Source organism: Schistocerca gregaria, chromosome 3 (assembly GCF_023897955.1).
Source record: "Schistocerca gregaria isolate iqSchGreg1 chromosome 3, iqSchGreg1.2, whole genome shotgun sequence".
Classification (NCBI taxonomy): domain Eukaryota; kingdom Metazoa; phylum Arthropoda; class Insecta; order Orthoptera; family Acrididae; genus Schistocerca; species Schistocerca gregaria.
In genome coordinates this window covers 127,203,622-127,217,014 of record NC_064922.1, presented here as the reverse complement: position 1 = coordinate 127,217,014, position 13,393 = coordinate 127,203,622, and the positions used below count along the sequence as shown (strand labels likewise).

Sequence of the window (13,393 nt, the reverse complement as noted above, 5' to 3'; positions counted from 1 at the left end):
TGCTACAGTTCAAGTTTCAGCAAGCTACAGATTTGTTAGTGAACAAATTTTAGTTTGAATATGCCTGGCTTGAAATCTGATAGATGACTCATTTTCAGCAAACCTTTTGTTTGTGCTGTTATTGAAAGTCATTTTGAAAATTAATGCTTCACATTGAGGAATCCGTTCTACTTACAAAACTTCATTCTTTTGCTTAACTTCATGCTAGACAGGAATGAAGTAAGAGAGCAAGGGTACTGATATAAAATGGAGGCCTCTGTGCCTTACAATGTTTGCAGCAATGTAAATTTTCTTTAATTCTTTTCCCACATTACATTCGAGTGTATGTTAATAACAGGGAGTAATTGTTAATAGGAATGGGCTTTACTACGAAAATTTTAATACAAGTAAACTTCATTATGCCAAAAAATCCTTTATTAAATTTCTTTCTTGATAAATTATTTACAAATAATTGATTACAGTAACAATATTATGAACTAGGTATAAAATAAATACTTTTATACATTGCATAGTATTCTTAATTACGCACCATATTGACTTCTTAATGTACAATTGATAGCAACAATAACTTTTCATATGTAGCATTTAAATTTTTAATTAATAATTTTTAAAAGTATTCAAGTTGAAAAATGATGAAGTCTTCATAGTTCATCGACACAGACAAAATATTATAACTTTACATAATTTTTATGTCATTTTTAATGTATGTTGTATTCTCAGCAAAATTATATACCGTTTAAAAGGGAGGAAGTTCTACCAGAAATATACAGTTAATATGACAATCGCTAGAATCACATAGTCTTTATCACTCGTTTGTTTGCAATCTATGTTATTCAACTGAATTTTAGTGACATTTCGAAATTATCATTTGTCATAGAATAAAAGAATTAGGTATAATTTTTTGCCCATGTTATTAAAATATAATTTATTGATATATTCACTTATAATTATTCACTTCAGAGGCCAGCTCCAGTACATCGTGTCACAATGTTTGGTACATACGTTTAAAGAAAATGCAAACATGCCATTTGTATAGGTTACATACTGGACTCATACTGCCATACAGTTTGACGCCAGTGATAAATCATTCGGCTGGCTCACGAGTAAACATGGCTCGACACGCGGACACAACATTCACTTGATACTTATTCACGAAAGTCCTCGAGCGATATCGTCTCTGCACGGGCGGGCGCTCGGCAGCCCGGCCACTCAGAAGGCGAAGCGGGGCGCGTGCTGCGCCATCATTGGCCAGCGGTAGAAGGGCGAGTCGGGCCGGATGCTGCCCAGCTTGTTGCCGGCGAGGCCGTTCTCGAGGCGCTCCCTCTGGTGGCGCAGCAGCACCTCGGCGTGTGGGTACTTGTCGAAGAAGAGCTCGCCCAGCGAGAGCAAGTACTTCACCACCTGCACGGCGTCCTGCCCGGTCCGCAGGAAGGGGTCAGGAGTCGCGTCTGCAACAGTGCGCAGAACACCCAAGGATGACATTTGACACCGTCAGGTTAGGGCAAGAAATCTGTCTGCAGTACACCGTTCTATTCATAAATGTCTTGATCATACATTGTACATGTATTACGCTTAACAAGTTTCACCTGTAGAGAGTCATCATCAGAACAAAAGATCTATGATTACTAATAAATATAAACATTAAAATTGCTACACCAAGAAGAAATGAAGATGATAAACGGATATTCATTGGCCAAATATATTATACTGGAACTGACATGTGATTACATTTTCACGTAATTTGGGGGCATAGATCCTGAGAAATCAGTACCCAGAACAACCACATCTGGCCGTAATAACGGCCTTGATACGCCTGGGCATTGAGTCAAACACAGCTAGGATGGCGTTTACAGGTACAGCTGCCCATGCAGCTTCAACACGATACCACAGTTCATCAAGAGTAGTTACTGGCGTATTGTGACGAGCCAGTTGCTCGGCCACCATTGAGCAGACGTTTTCAATAGGTGAGAGATCTGGAGAATGTGCTGGACAGGGCAGCAGTCGTACATTATCTGTATCCAGAAAGGCCCGTACAGGACTCGCAACATGCGGTCGTGCATTATCCTGCTGAAATGTATGATTTCGCAGGGATCCAATGAAAGGTAGAGCCACGGGTCGTAACACATGTGAAATTTAACGTTCACTGTTCAAAGTGCCGTCAGTTCGGACAAGAGGTGACCGAGACATGTAACCAATGGCACCCCGTACCATCACGTCAGGTGATAACACCAGTATGATGATGACTGATACACGCTTCCAATGTGCGTTCACTGCGGTGTCGCCAAACACGAATGCGACCATCATGATGCTGTAAACACAAACTGGATTCATCGGAAAATTGACGTTTTGCCATTCGTGCACCCAGGTTCATCGTTGAGTAAACCATCGCAGGCCCTCCTGTCTGTGATGCAGCGTCAAGGGTAACCGCAGCCATGGTCTACGAGCTGATAGTCCATGCTGCTGCAAACGTCGTCGAACTGCTCTTGCAGATCAGACGGTTGTTGTCTTGCAAACGTCCCCGTCTATTGACTCAGGGATCGAGACGTGGCTGCACGATCAGTTACAGCCATGCGGATACGATGCCTGTCATCTAGACTGCTAGTGATACGAGGCCGTTGGGATCCAGCACGGCGTTCCGTATTACCCTCCTGAACACACCGATTCCATGTACTGCTAACAGTCATTGGATCTCGTCCAACGCGAGCAGCAATGTCGCGATACGATAAACCTCAATCGCGTTAGACTACAATCGGACCTTTATCAAAGTCGGAAACGTGATTGTACGCGTTTTTCCTCCTTACACGAGGCATCATAACAACGTTTCACCAGGCAACGCCGGTCAACTGCTGTTTGTGTATGAGAAATCTGTTGGAAACTTTCCTCATGTCAGCACGCTGTAGGTGTCGCCACTGGCGCCAACCTCGTGTCAATGCTCTGAAAAGCTAATCATTTGTATATCAGAGCATCTTTTTCCTGTCGGTTAAATTTCGCGTCTGTAGCACGTCCTCTTCGTTTTAATGTCCAATTGTGTATTTCTCTTTAACCTTCACTTTTTAATGATTTTGCACCTGTTTGCACTTGATACCAATTCGCATATTACTCGTGTCTTGGTTTTGCGGTATCGGCCGTTATCCAGTCGGCCGCAGTTCCAAATACGCGCTCCGCCAGTGACGCCGCCGCGTTTCTTACAGCCGCCACCATCGCACTATGGCGCTGGCTGCCACGAACGATACGCCGCTGCCAATGAGATGCAAGCATCCCTTATCTGGAGCTGCAGCTGCTGGGGGTACTTAAAATTCGAACATTCATGCACTGAGCTCTATTTTGAGTGTTTCCCAGCTGAATAACATTTAGAGTGGCCAGGGATCGACATCTTACGATTAGACAGAGTGACAGATTTATAAATCTTGTATATCTGTATATGATTTCTACATTCATATCTGCTGTTAGCAACTGACGCTGCAACTACTGCAAAAACAAGATATGCATTATTTGTGCTTTTTGACGTTACATTTTGAATAAATTAACATCTAAATTCACGCTTCTGTATCCACTAAAGACCCAAACAGCATGGAAGTGGTTTTTAGTTCTGATGATGACTCTCGAGAACCGAAACTGGTTAGCTGTAATACACTCCTGGAAATGGAAAAAAGAACACATTGACACCGGTGTGTTAGACCCACCATACTTGCCCCGGACACTGCGAGAGGGCTGTACAAGCAATGATCACACGCACGGCACAGCGGACACACCAGAAACCGCGGTGTTGGCCGTCGAATGGCGCTAGCTGCGCAGCATTTGTGCACCGCCGCCGTCAGTGTCAGCCAGTTTGCCGTGGCATACGGAGCTCCATCGCAGTCTTTAACACTGGTAGCATGCCGCGACAGCCTGGACAGGAACCGTATGTGCAGTTGACGGACATTGAGCGAGGGCTTATAGTGGGCATGCCGGAGGCCGGGTGGACGTACCGCCGAATTGCTCAACACGTGGGGCGTGAGGTCTCCACAGTACACCGATGTTGTCGCCAGTGGTCGGCGGAAGGTGCACGTGCCCGTCGACCTGGGACCGGACCGCAGCGACGCACGGATGCACGCCAAGACCGTAGGATCCTACGCAGTGCCGTAGGGGACCGCACCGTGACTTCCCAGCAAATTACGGACACTGTTGCTCCTGGGGTATCGGCGAGGACCATTCGCAACCGTCTCCATGAAGCTGGGCTACGGTCCCGCACACCGTTAGGCCGTCTTCCGCTCACGCCCCAACATCGTGCAGCCCGCCTCCAGTGGTGTCGCGACAGGCGTGAATGGAGGGACGAATGTAGACGTGTCGTCTTCAGCGATGAGAGTCGCTTCTGCCTTGGTGCCAATGATGGTCGTATGCGTGTTTGGCGCCGTGCAGGTGGGCGCCACAATCAGGACTGCATACGACCGAGGCACACAGGGCCAACACCCGGAATCATGGTGTGGGGAGCGATCTCCTACACTGGCCGTACACCTCTGGTGATCGTCGAGGGGACACTGAATAGTGCACGGTACATCCAAACCGTCATCGAACCCATCGTTCTACCATTCCTAGACCGGCAAGGGAACTTGCTGTTCCAACAGGACAATGCACGTCCGCATGTATCCCGTGCCACCTAACGTGCTCTAGAAGGTGTAAGTCAACTACCCTGGCCAGCAAGATCTCCGGATCTGTCCCCCATTGAGCATGTTTGGGACTGGATGAAGCGTCGTCTCACGCGGTCTGCACGTACAGCACGAACGCTGGTCCAACTGAGGCGCTAGGTGGAAATGGCATGGCAAGCCGTTCCACAGGACTACATCCAGCATCTCTACGATCGTCTCCATGGGAGAATAGCAGCCTGCATTGCTGCGAAAGGTGGATATACACTGAACTAGTGCCGACATTGTGCATGCTCTGTTGCCTGTGTCTATGTGCCTGTGGTTCTGTCAGTGTGATCATGTGATGTATCTGACCTCAGGAATGTGTCAATAAAGTTTCCCCTTCCTGGGACAATGAATTCACGGTGTTCTTATTTCAATTTCCAGGAGTGTATAAATCTGTGAAACGGGATCAAGACATTTATGAATAAACGAGAGTAAAACTGATAACTGCATTATAGATGGTTAAGTCTTGATAAAATGCCATTGTAGCAGCAGTAGCCGATCTAACAACATCCGCAGACATTTGTCTTATATAGGCGTTGCCGACTGCAGCGCGTGTTCTACCTGTTTACATACGTCTACATTTGAATAGGTATGCCTATACCAGTTTCTTTCGCTGTTCAGTGTATCTGTTAAGAAGGTCTCACTTATTGCTGCGTTTGTGTCGAAAAAGAAATGTGTAGAAAAGAGGTCTTCGTGATACTAAGTGACGGAAGAAGAGAATTTCAAGTGAACGCAGTTGTTACCGGTGAGCTGTTTCTCACTGTCATAAACGGCAATGGCGAACTCTCGAGCAGAGCCGTATTTATGGGCTGAATCACGAACATTGCGACAAGTTTATTCAAAAAGCTTATCGTATGGATTGCAAACAGCACAAAGCGCGCATTTAATTTAGTAACGTATTAAGACAAAAAGTAAAGTTTTATGGAAGGGCAACATGACCTGAAAATTAGTTAATTCAATTGTTGAGGGGCTTGAGACGAGACCAGTTTACCGTCGATAGGTCGTGATGATTGTTCACGCGCCTGGCTGATAAAGGGATTGAAAGGGACATTTTACGGCAACTCGTCGGTTACAGAGAGTCACAGGTGCTCTCGTCGGGTTTAGAGGGCCAGATGCCATTAATGAGTGACTTACGAAGGAAATATGAGAGTACTTATCTCGCACACCACCGATTCCATCATGAAATGAGAGAAAAGGTTTAGCCTCCTCTACACGTCCAAATATTAAATCGTGTCTTTTTTTCTACTCTTCAGACTGATTTAATGCGGCGCATAACTAATTCCACTCCTCCGATAACCTCTTCATCTCAGAATAGCACGTGCACCCTATGTTCTCAGCCATTTGTTGAATTTAATCCAATTTCTGTCTTTCTCTACAGTCTTTATCCTCTAGTACCATGGAGCTTATTCCTTGGTGTCTTAGCAACTGTCTTGTCATCCTGTCCTTTCTTCTTGTTGGCCCTATGTTCCTTGCTTCGCCCTCTGTGCAGAGAACTTGCTCATTCCTTATCTTGTCAGTTCACCTTACTTTCAACATTCTTCAGTAGCACCACACCTCAAATGCTTCGATTCTCCTGTGTTCTGATTTTCCCACTGTCCGTGATTCACTACCATTCTACAATATTTCAAACGCATATTGTCAGAAATTTCTTCGTCAAACTGAGGTCTATGTTTGGTATTAGTATATTTCTCTTTTCCAGGACTGCCCTTTTTGTTTGTGCTACTTTCTTTTTATGCCCTCCTTGTTTTGTCCGTTATGAGTTATTTTACTTCCAAGATAGCAGAATTGCTTAACTTCGCCTGCTTTGTGATCAGCAATTTTGATGTTAAGCTTCTCGCTGTTCTCACTTCTGCCACTTCTTATTACCTCGATATTTTCCGGTTTGTTACCAGTACATATTCTGTATTCATTAGACTGTTCATCCCATTCAACAGATCCTGTAATTCTTCGTCACTTTCACTCAGGACAGCCAATAACATTAGCGAAGCTTACCATTGCTATCCTTTCACCCTGACTTTTAATCCCATTGTTCAACCTGTCCTTTATTCCTTCCACTGCTTCTTCGATGTATAGTTGAACAGTAGGTGTGAATGACTCCTTCCCTGTCTTACACACTTTTTAATCCGATCACTTATTTCTTGGTCTTCCAATCCTATTGTCCCCTATTAGTTCTTGTACATATCGTATATCACCTGTCTTTCAATGTAGCTTACTCCTATTTTTCTCAAAATTTTGAACATCATATACCCTTTTCCATTCTTGAACGCTTTTTTTGGGTCGACAAATCCTTTAAACAAACTGATCGTCATCTAACAATCCTCAACGTTCGTTTCCAATCTTCTGTATATTATCCTTGTCAGCTGCATGGATCCATGAGATGCTGAGCTGATGGTGTGACAGTTTTCGCAACTATCTGCCCCTGCGATCTTCGGAATTGTGTCGATGAGATTTTCCCGAAAGTCTGATGGTACAGTCTAATGTTCCACACACTAACTTGAGTAGTCGTTTGGTTGCTACTTACTCCGAAGATTTTAGAATTTTTAGCGGAATTTCGTCTATCACCTTTGCCTCATTTGATTTCAAGTCTTCTAGAACTCTTTTATATCTCATCTGTCTTCCTTACCGACTCCGGTTCCTTCTTCTATCAAGTCATCAAACAGATCCTCATCCTCCCCAACCTCCTCTTCCCCATTGAGACCTTCAGTGTATTCGTCCCTCAAATCTTTCGGGCTGTTGATGCAAAGTCGACTTCTGTATTTTTGTAACTGGCACCTTTTTCCTGTCCAGATTGTTGTGCCACTGCTTCGGCTCTTCTTTTAAATAAACCGACACACTTGATTTTTTTAGCTCTGTCCACCAAGGATTTAGTGACGGCTTTTTTTTTGTCTTGGGTGAGGTTGGATTCTCTGCAGAGGTACTGATCAATGTGCTTAGTTTTTCTGTACACCTTGTGGTTCAAAGTCTCTTACACCCGTTTGATTACTGAGGTTTCTTGAAGTTGACAAGTTGAATAATCGTGCGAGAACGACGCTAACATTCGGCAGAGATGCCGATTTTTCAACATGTCAGTAGATCGCTGGAAAGCCTGAAGAATTACATCCGAAGACTTTCCTGAAATTCCTTCTGTACTTATTTTTTCTATACTTTTCTGCTCTGAGATTGTAAGCATGAAAATTACAATGTGAAAGGGACTGTTGGGAAGTGACTGGATGTCATTAGTTAAAACTTCCTGGCCGAGGGCATGGTAGATTTGTAAAACTTCTTGTTCCTGAGTCGTTGACTGACCTCGGAAAATGTTGCCGCAGTTGGCAACGAAACTTGAAGAAGATGAAGTTTTACAGATCGACCACCGCCTCTCAGCCCGGAAGTTTTAACCAATGAAGACGCCGGCCCTCAAGGCCTGCACATTATGAGTGACTGGATATTTTCCAGTCGGTTTCAGATTATATTTGGTTGATGTTTGTTTAGCGGTTCACCGGGACACCGGTAACTGGGCAGAGTGATGGCGGTGTGCTGAAGCTACCTGGCTCTGAGAACAGCTGCTGCCCGGTGGCGGGGTCCAGGCTGAGGTGGACGATCTCGAGGTCGTGGTCTGGGGGCAGGAATACGCCCATGGGCCACATCGCCTCAGGGTCTCGCAGGCTATTGGAAATCTCGCGACCGTCGTCGACGAAACCTGTGAGTAACATAACGAAAAAACAGTTGGCACAAAATTAGACAGCTTACACGTGTAACTAAAGAGACTCTGAGTTCCAAAAAGTGAACCACGCAGATGACAGCGTAATTTCTCAGAGATACACGTCGTCGGTGGTTACGTAAACGAATGGAGTTAAAATTCTCTGTGACAGGCAGAACGGCCACCAGAGTGAATTAGTCGTGTTCCTGCTAAGTGTTGGTTGCTTCATTTGGGGGAGGAGGCCAAACAGCGAGGTCATTGGTCCCGTCGCTTTAGGGAAGGATGGGGAAGCAAGTGGGCCGTGCCCTTTCGAAGACATCTGCCTGAAGCGGTTTAGGGAAATCACGTTGTTGCCAGGTCTGATGAGATACATAAGGAGCGCGAACGAAGTCAAATGTTGAATTATCTTTTTGAAGGAGACGGAGATATCGCTTACTCATGTCACACAGCGTTATCAGCACCTGGCAGACTTTTCAAGGGCCGTCACTGTGGCTTCCCATGTGGCCGGCTGGTCGAATCGTGCAGTATGCAGTCGGATTTACTCACAAGCCAACCTCCCCATCGCACCCCCCTCAGATTTAGTTATACGTAGGCACAGTGGATAGACCTTGAAAAACTGAACACAGATCAATCGAGAAAACAGGAAGAAGTTGTGTGGAACTATGAAAAAAATAAGCAAAATATACTAACTGCGCAAGAAATGCAACATCAAGGATAGTCGGATCTGACGAGCGCCGTGGTCCCGTGGTTAGCGTGAGCAGCTGCGGAACGAGAGGTCCTTAGTTCAAGTCTTGCATCGAGCGATAAGTTTACTTTCTTTAGTTTCGCAAAGTTATGATCTGTCCATTCGTTCATTGACGTATCTGTTCACTGTAACAAGTTTAGTGTCTGTGTTTTGCGACCGCTCCGCAAAACCGTGCGATTAGTAGACGAAAGGACGTGCCTCTCCAATGGGAACCGAAAACATTTGATCGCAAGGTAATAAGTCAACCGATTCCTCCATAGGAAAACACATCTGATAAATTCTATACGACACTGGTGACGGCATGTGCGTCACATGACAGGAATATGTTGTCGCCTCACCTAACTTCTACACTTGGCGAATGGGTAAAAAGATTCTTCTACCTTGCCCGATTTAGGTTTTCTTGTGGATCTCTTGCACATAGACTACTCAGTATGTATATTTTCCTCATTTTTTTAATAGTTACACACAACTTCTTCCTGTTTTCTCGATTGATCTGTGTTCAGTTTTTCAAGGCCTATCCACTGTGCCAACGTATAACTAAATCTGAGGGGGGTGCGATGAGGAGGTTCCCTTGACAGTGCAAGGTTGTCAACACGGTTAGAGAACAGGACACCAAGACAATGATGGATCATATGGGCTGCTACACACATATGCATCACACTTTATTTTCACATGTGTGCAAATCAATAGCTTCGGAATATCAAAGCAGTGTTGTATACTCTTCCGATGTAGGTTCTGAGCAGTGATTTCTTTGCCACTTAAATAGAGTGTTCTGATCTCGGAATATAGAGATTTCGCATGCCTGCACATGTCTCTGATCCACAATGTTCTAGGTAAGCAAGGGGATTCGATCAGCTTAAATCTTACGCCATTTACTGTAAAGGTATGTTAATCACGAAACAGATCAGATTAAGATCGCACTATTTCAATTCATGACTCCCACATAACCACATCAATTCCTTCCTTACCATAAGCTGAGAATTTTGCAATCTCTGTTCTTTTTTCCTGCAAATTCTCTACTGGCCATTAAAACTGCTACACGACGAAGGTGACGTGCTACAGACGCGAAATTTAACCGACAGGAAGAAGATGCTATGATACGCAAATGATTAGCTTTTCAGAGCATTCACACAAGGTTGGCGACATCTACAACGTGCTGACATGAGGAAAGTTTCCAACCGATTTCTCATACACAAACAGCAGTTGACCGGCGTTGCCTGGTGAAACGTTGTTGTGATGCCTCGTGTAAGGAGGGGAAATGCGTACCATCACGTTTCCGACTTTTATAAAGGTCCGATTGTAGTCTAACGCGATTGAGGTTTATCGTATCGCGACATTGCTGCTCGCGTTGGACGAGATCCAATGACTGTTAGCAGTACATGGAATCGGTGTGTTCAGGAGGGTAATACGGAACGCCGTGCTGGATCCCAACGGCCTCATATCACTAGCAGTCGAGATGACAGGCATCGTATCCGCATGGTTGTAACGGATCGTGCAGCCACGTCTCGATTCCTGAGTCAATAGATGGGGACGTTTGCAAGACAAAGACCATCTGCACGAACAGTTCGCCTACGTTTGCAGCAGCATGGACTGTCAGCTCGGAGACCATGGCTGCGCTTACCCTTGACACTGCATCACAGAGAGGAGCGCCTGCGACGGTGAACTCGACGACGAACCTGGGTCCACGAATGGCAAAACGTAATTTTTTTCGGATGAATCCAGGTTGTGTTTACAGCAGCATGATTGTCGCATCCGTGTTTGACGACATGGCGGTGAACGCACATGGAAGCGTGTATTCGTCATCGCCATATTGGCGTATCACACGGCGTGATTGTATGGGGTGCCACTGGTTACAGGTCTCTGTCACCTCTTGTTCGCATTGACGGCACTTTGAACAATGGACGTTAAATTTCAAATGTGTTAGGACCCTTCAATCGATCCCTACAAAACCCTACATTTCAGGAAGATAATGCACGACCGCATGTTGCAGGTCCTGTACGGGCCTTTCTGGATACAGAAAGTGTTTGACTCTTGCCCTAGCGAGCAGATTCTCCAGCTCTCTCACCAATTCAGAACGTCTGATCAATGGCGGCCGAGAAACTGGCTCGTCACAATACGCCAGTCACTTCTCTTGATGAACTGTGGTATCGTGTTGAAGCTGTATGGGCAGCTGTACCTGACACGCCATCCAAGCTCTGTTTGACTCAATGCCCAGGCGTATCAAGGCCGTTATTACGGCCAGAGGTGGTTGTTCTCGGTACTGATTTCTTAGGATCTATGCCCCCAAATTACGTGAAAATGTAATCACATGTCAGTTCCAGTATAATATATTTGGCCAATGAATATCCGTTTATCATCTGCATTTCTTCTTGGTGTAGCAATTTTAATGGCCAGTAATGTAGTAACAGAAAATTATGATTAACTAATAAAATCTAAATTGAGAATACGAATTTTTTGCTTGTATTCTGCAGGAAATTGTCAACCACTTGGAGAGCACTATTCCAGAAATGCATGACCTGTCAGCAGCTGCGGATACGTATGGGGGGGCTCTGCCCCCACCAGTCAGCCCGCGCGCTATTCATTCGTTTCTTTCGGTAGTCGACTCGCCTGAACCTAGTTATCAAGTAGCTGTACTTTCGTATGTAGCACGGGCGTTCGAGTCATCGTATTTTATACCTGTTTGTCTGGCACACAGATAGCTAACACATACCCACGAGAAAAGTCGCCGCCACTCAAGTGATCTCGATACGTTATGGAGGAGGATCGACTTGATGGCTTAGGATCGTTGAGCACTCACCCTGACACTGGTTGTCCTACTGACGATGTAATTAACCAATTTATCAGAAAGAACAGGCGCATAGAATCATCATTTAAGGACGAGAACCACAATTTCAACTTTTTGTCTTGTATATGTGTATAATCAGTTTAAATAAAACTTCCTTAAACTTTGCATGTGAGTTGATTATTTTTTATTACGGCGAAAGCAAAGGTAGCTCAAGATATATTTAGCACCCCTTCCTTGAGATTTTGTGTATCCGCCACTGTCTCTCATGTTGTGCTCGTGTGTCTGCTGTCAGGACGTGTAGTATCCGAAATGCAGATTATGTTTATGAAAACTCGATACTGAATGTACTATCGAGAATCGTCTTATTTGCTGTATAAGTCGTTATGATACTCACAGCAACAAAAATGTTCGTAGACAACTCTAATTCCACAAACAGAGGAGTACATATTGAATTATACGATACCACACCAAGTGCACCAACCGAACCTGATTTTGTTACGTTTGTAAACATTATGATTAACGACTTTATTTATTGATTTGCTGATAAAATATGTTATTCCTAAGTACAAACAATACTATTATTAGTTAATTATTTGAAAGTTATTTCTGTTTCCTATCTAAACATTAGCTCATTACCAATTTATATATAATTTCGTACAAAAACAAGCGCACTACATGAAAATATCCACTGCTGTTTTATGATATAAATGTTAGCTAAGAATTTAATGTTAATTAAGATCTGACAACTTCAAATTACTAAAAGTATTTAAATTGTAAATTTAAAATTAAAGTACACACTTTTTATTCTCCTGAGTAATTAATATGTTTTTTCACTTTACTATATAGGCCGTGGCCCGTCTTGTTTCATTTTTAATAACTTACAGTAATTCTAACTTTACTTAAATTGTAATAGCAACAATAAGTGAACTGGTTTTTATCGTTAGAAACATATAAATAAATGACCTTATTCAAGATGATTCTGCATTATTTTGGATACTTGGTTTAAAGAAGTACATGTGCGTAGAAGATAGTCAGATGCACTGTCGAAGTTACTGATTTTGATACATCTCATTGCATTTCTTCGCTCGGCATTGGAATGGTTGAGTAAATCACAAATTAAGCAAACAAGACGCAGTTTTCTCACTAGCCTATTAACGTATGGATCAGACTCGCATTTTGAAACTGCAGAGCAGTTCTGTCACAGTACCTTGCAGTAGTTCAGAAGTACACAGAAGAGCCCCTAACATCGTGTAGGGCCCCCGTCAGTACGCAGAAGCGCCGCAACACGATGTGCCATGCACTCCACTAATGTCTGAAGTAGCGCTGGCGGGAACTGACAGTATCAATCCTGAGGGCTGCCTATAAATCCGTAAGAGAACGAGCAGGTGGAGATCTCTTCTTAACAGCACGTTACAAGGCATCCCAGATATGCTCAATAGTGTTGATGCCTGGAAAGTTTGGTGGCCAGCGGAAGTGTTTAAACTCAGAAGAGTGTTCCTGGAGCCACTCTGCAGCAATTC

General features: G+C 44.2%; 1 protein-coding gene across 1 annotated transcript in view; it reads right to left on the bottom strand.

The window, feature by feature from the left end:
- Positions 1-392: 392 nt before the first annotated feature.
- The window catches only part of LOC126355904 (uncharacterized), a 578,345-nt gene continuing 565,344 nt past the window's right edge, over positions 393-13,393 (bottom strand). Inside the window, exons 4-5 of the mRNA XM_050006416.1 lie at positions 8,191-8,343; positions 393-1,448 (exon numbers count right to left, since the gene is read on the bottom strand). Coding sequence (XP_049862373.1) covers positions 1,210-1,448; positions 8,191-8,343 — 392 coding nt within the window. The 3' untranslated portion in view covers positions 393-1,209. The remainder of the gene's footprint in view (positions 1,449-8,190; positions 8,344-13,393) is intronic.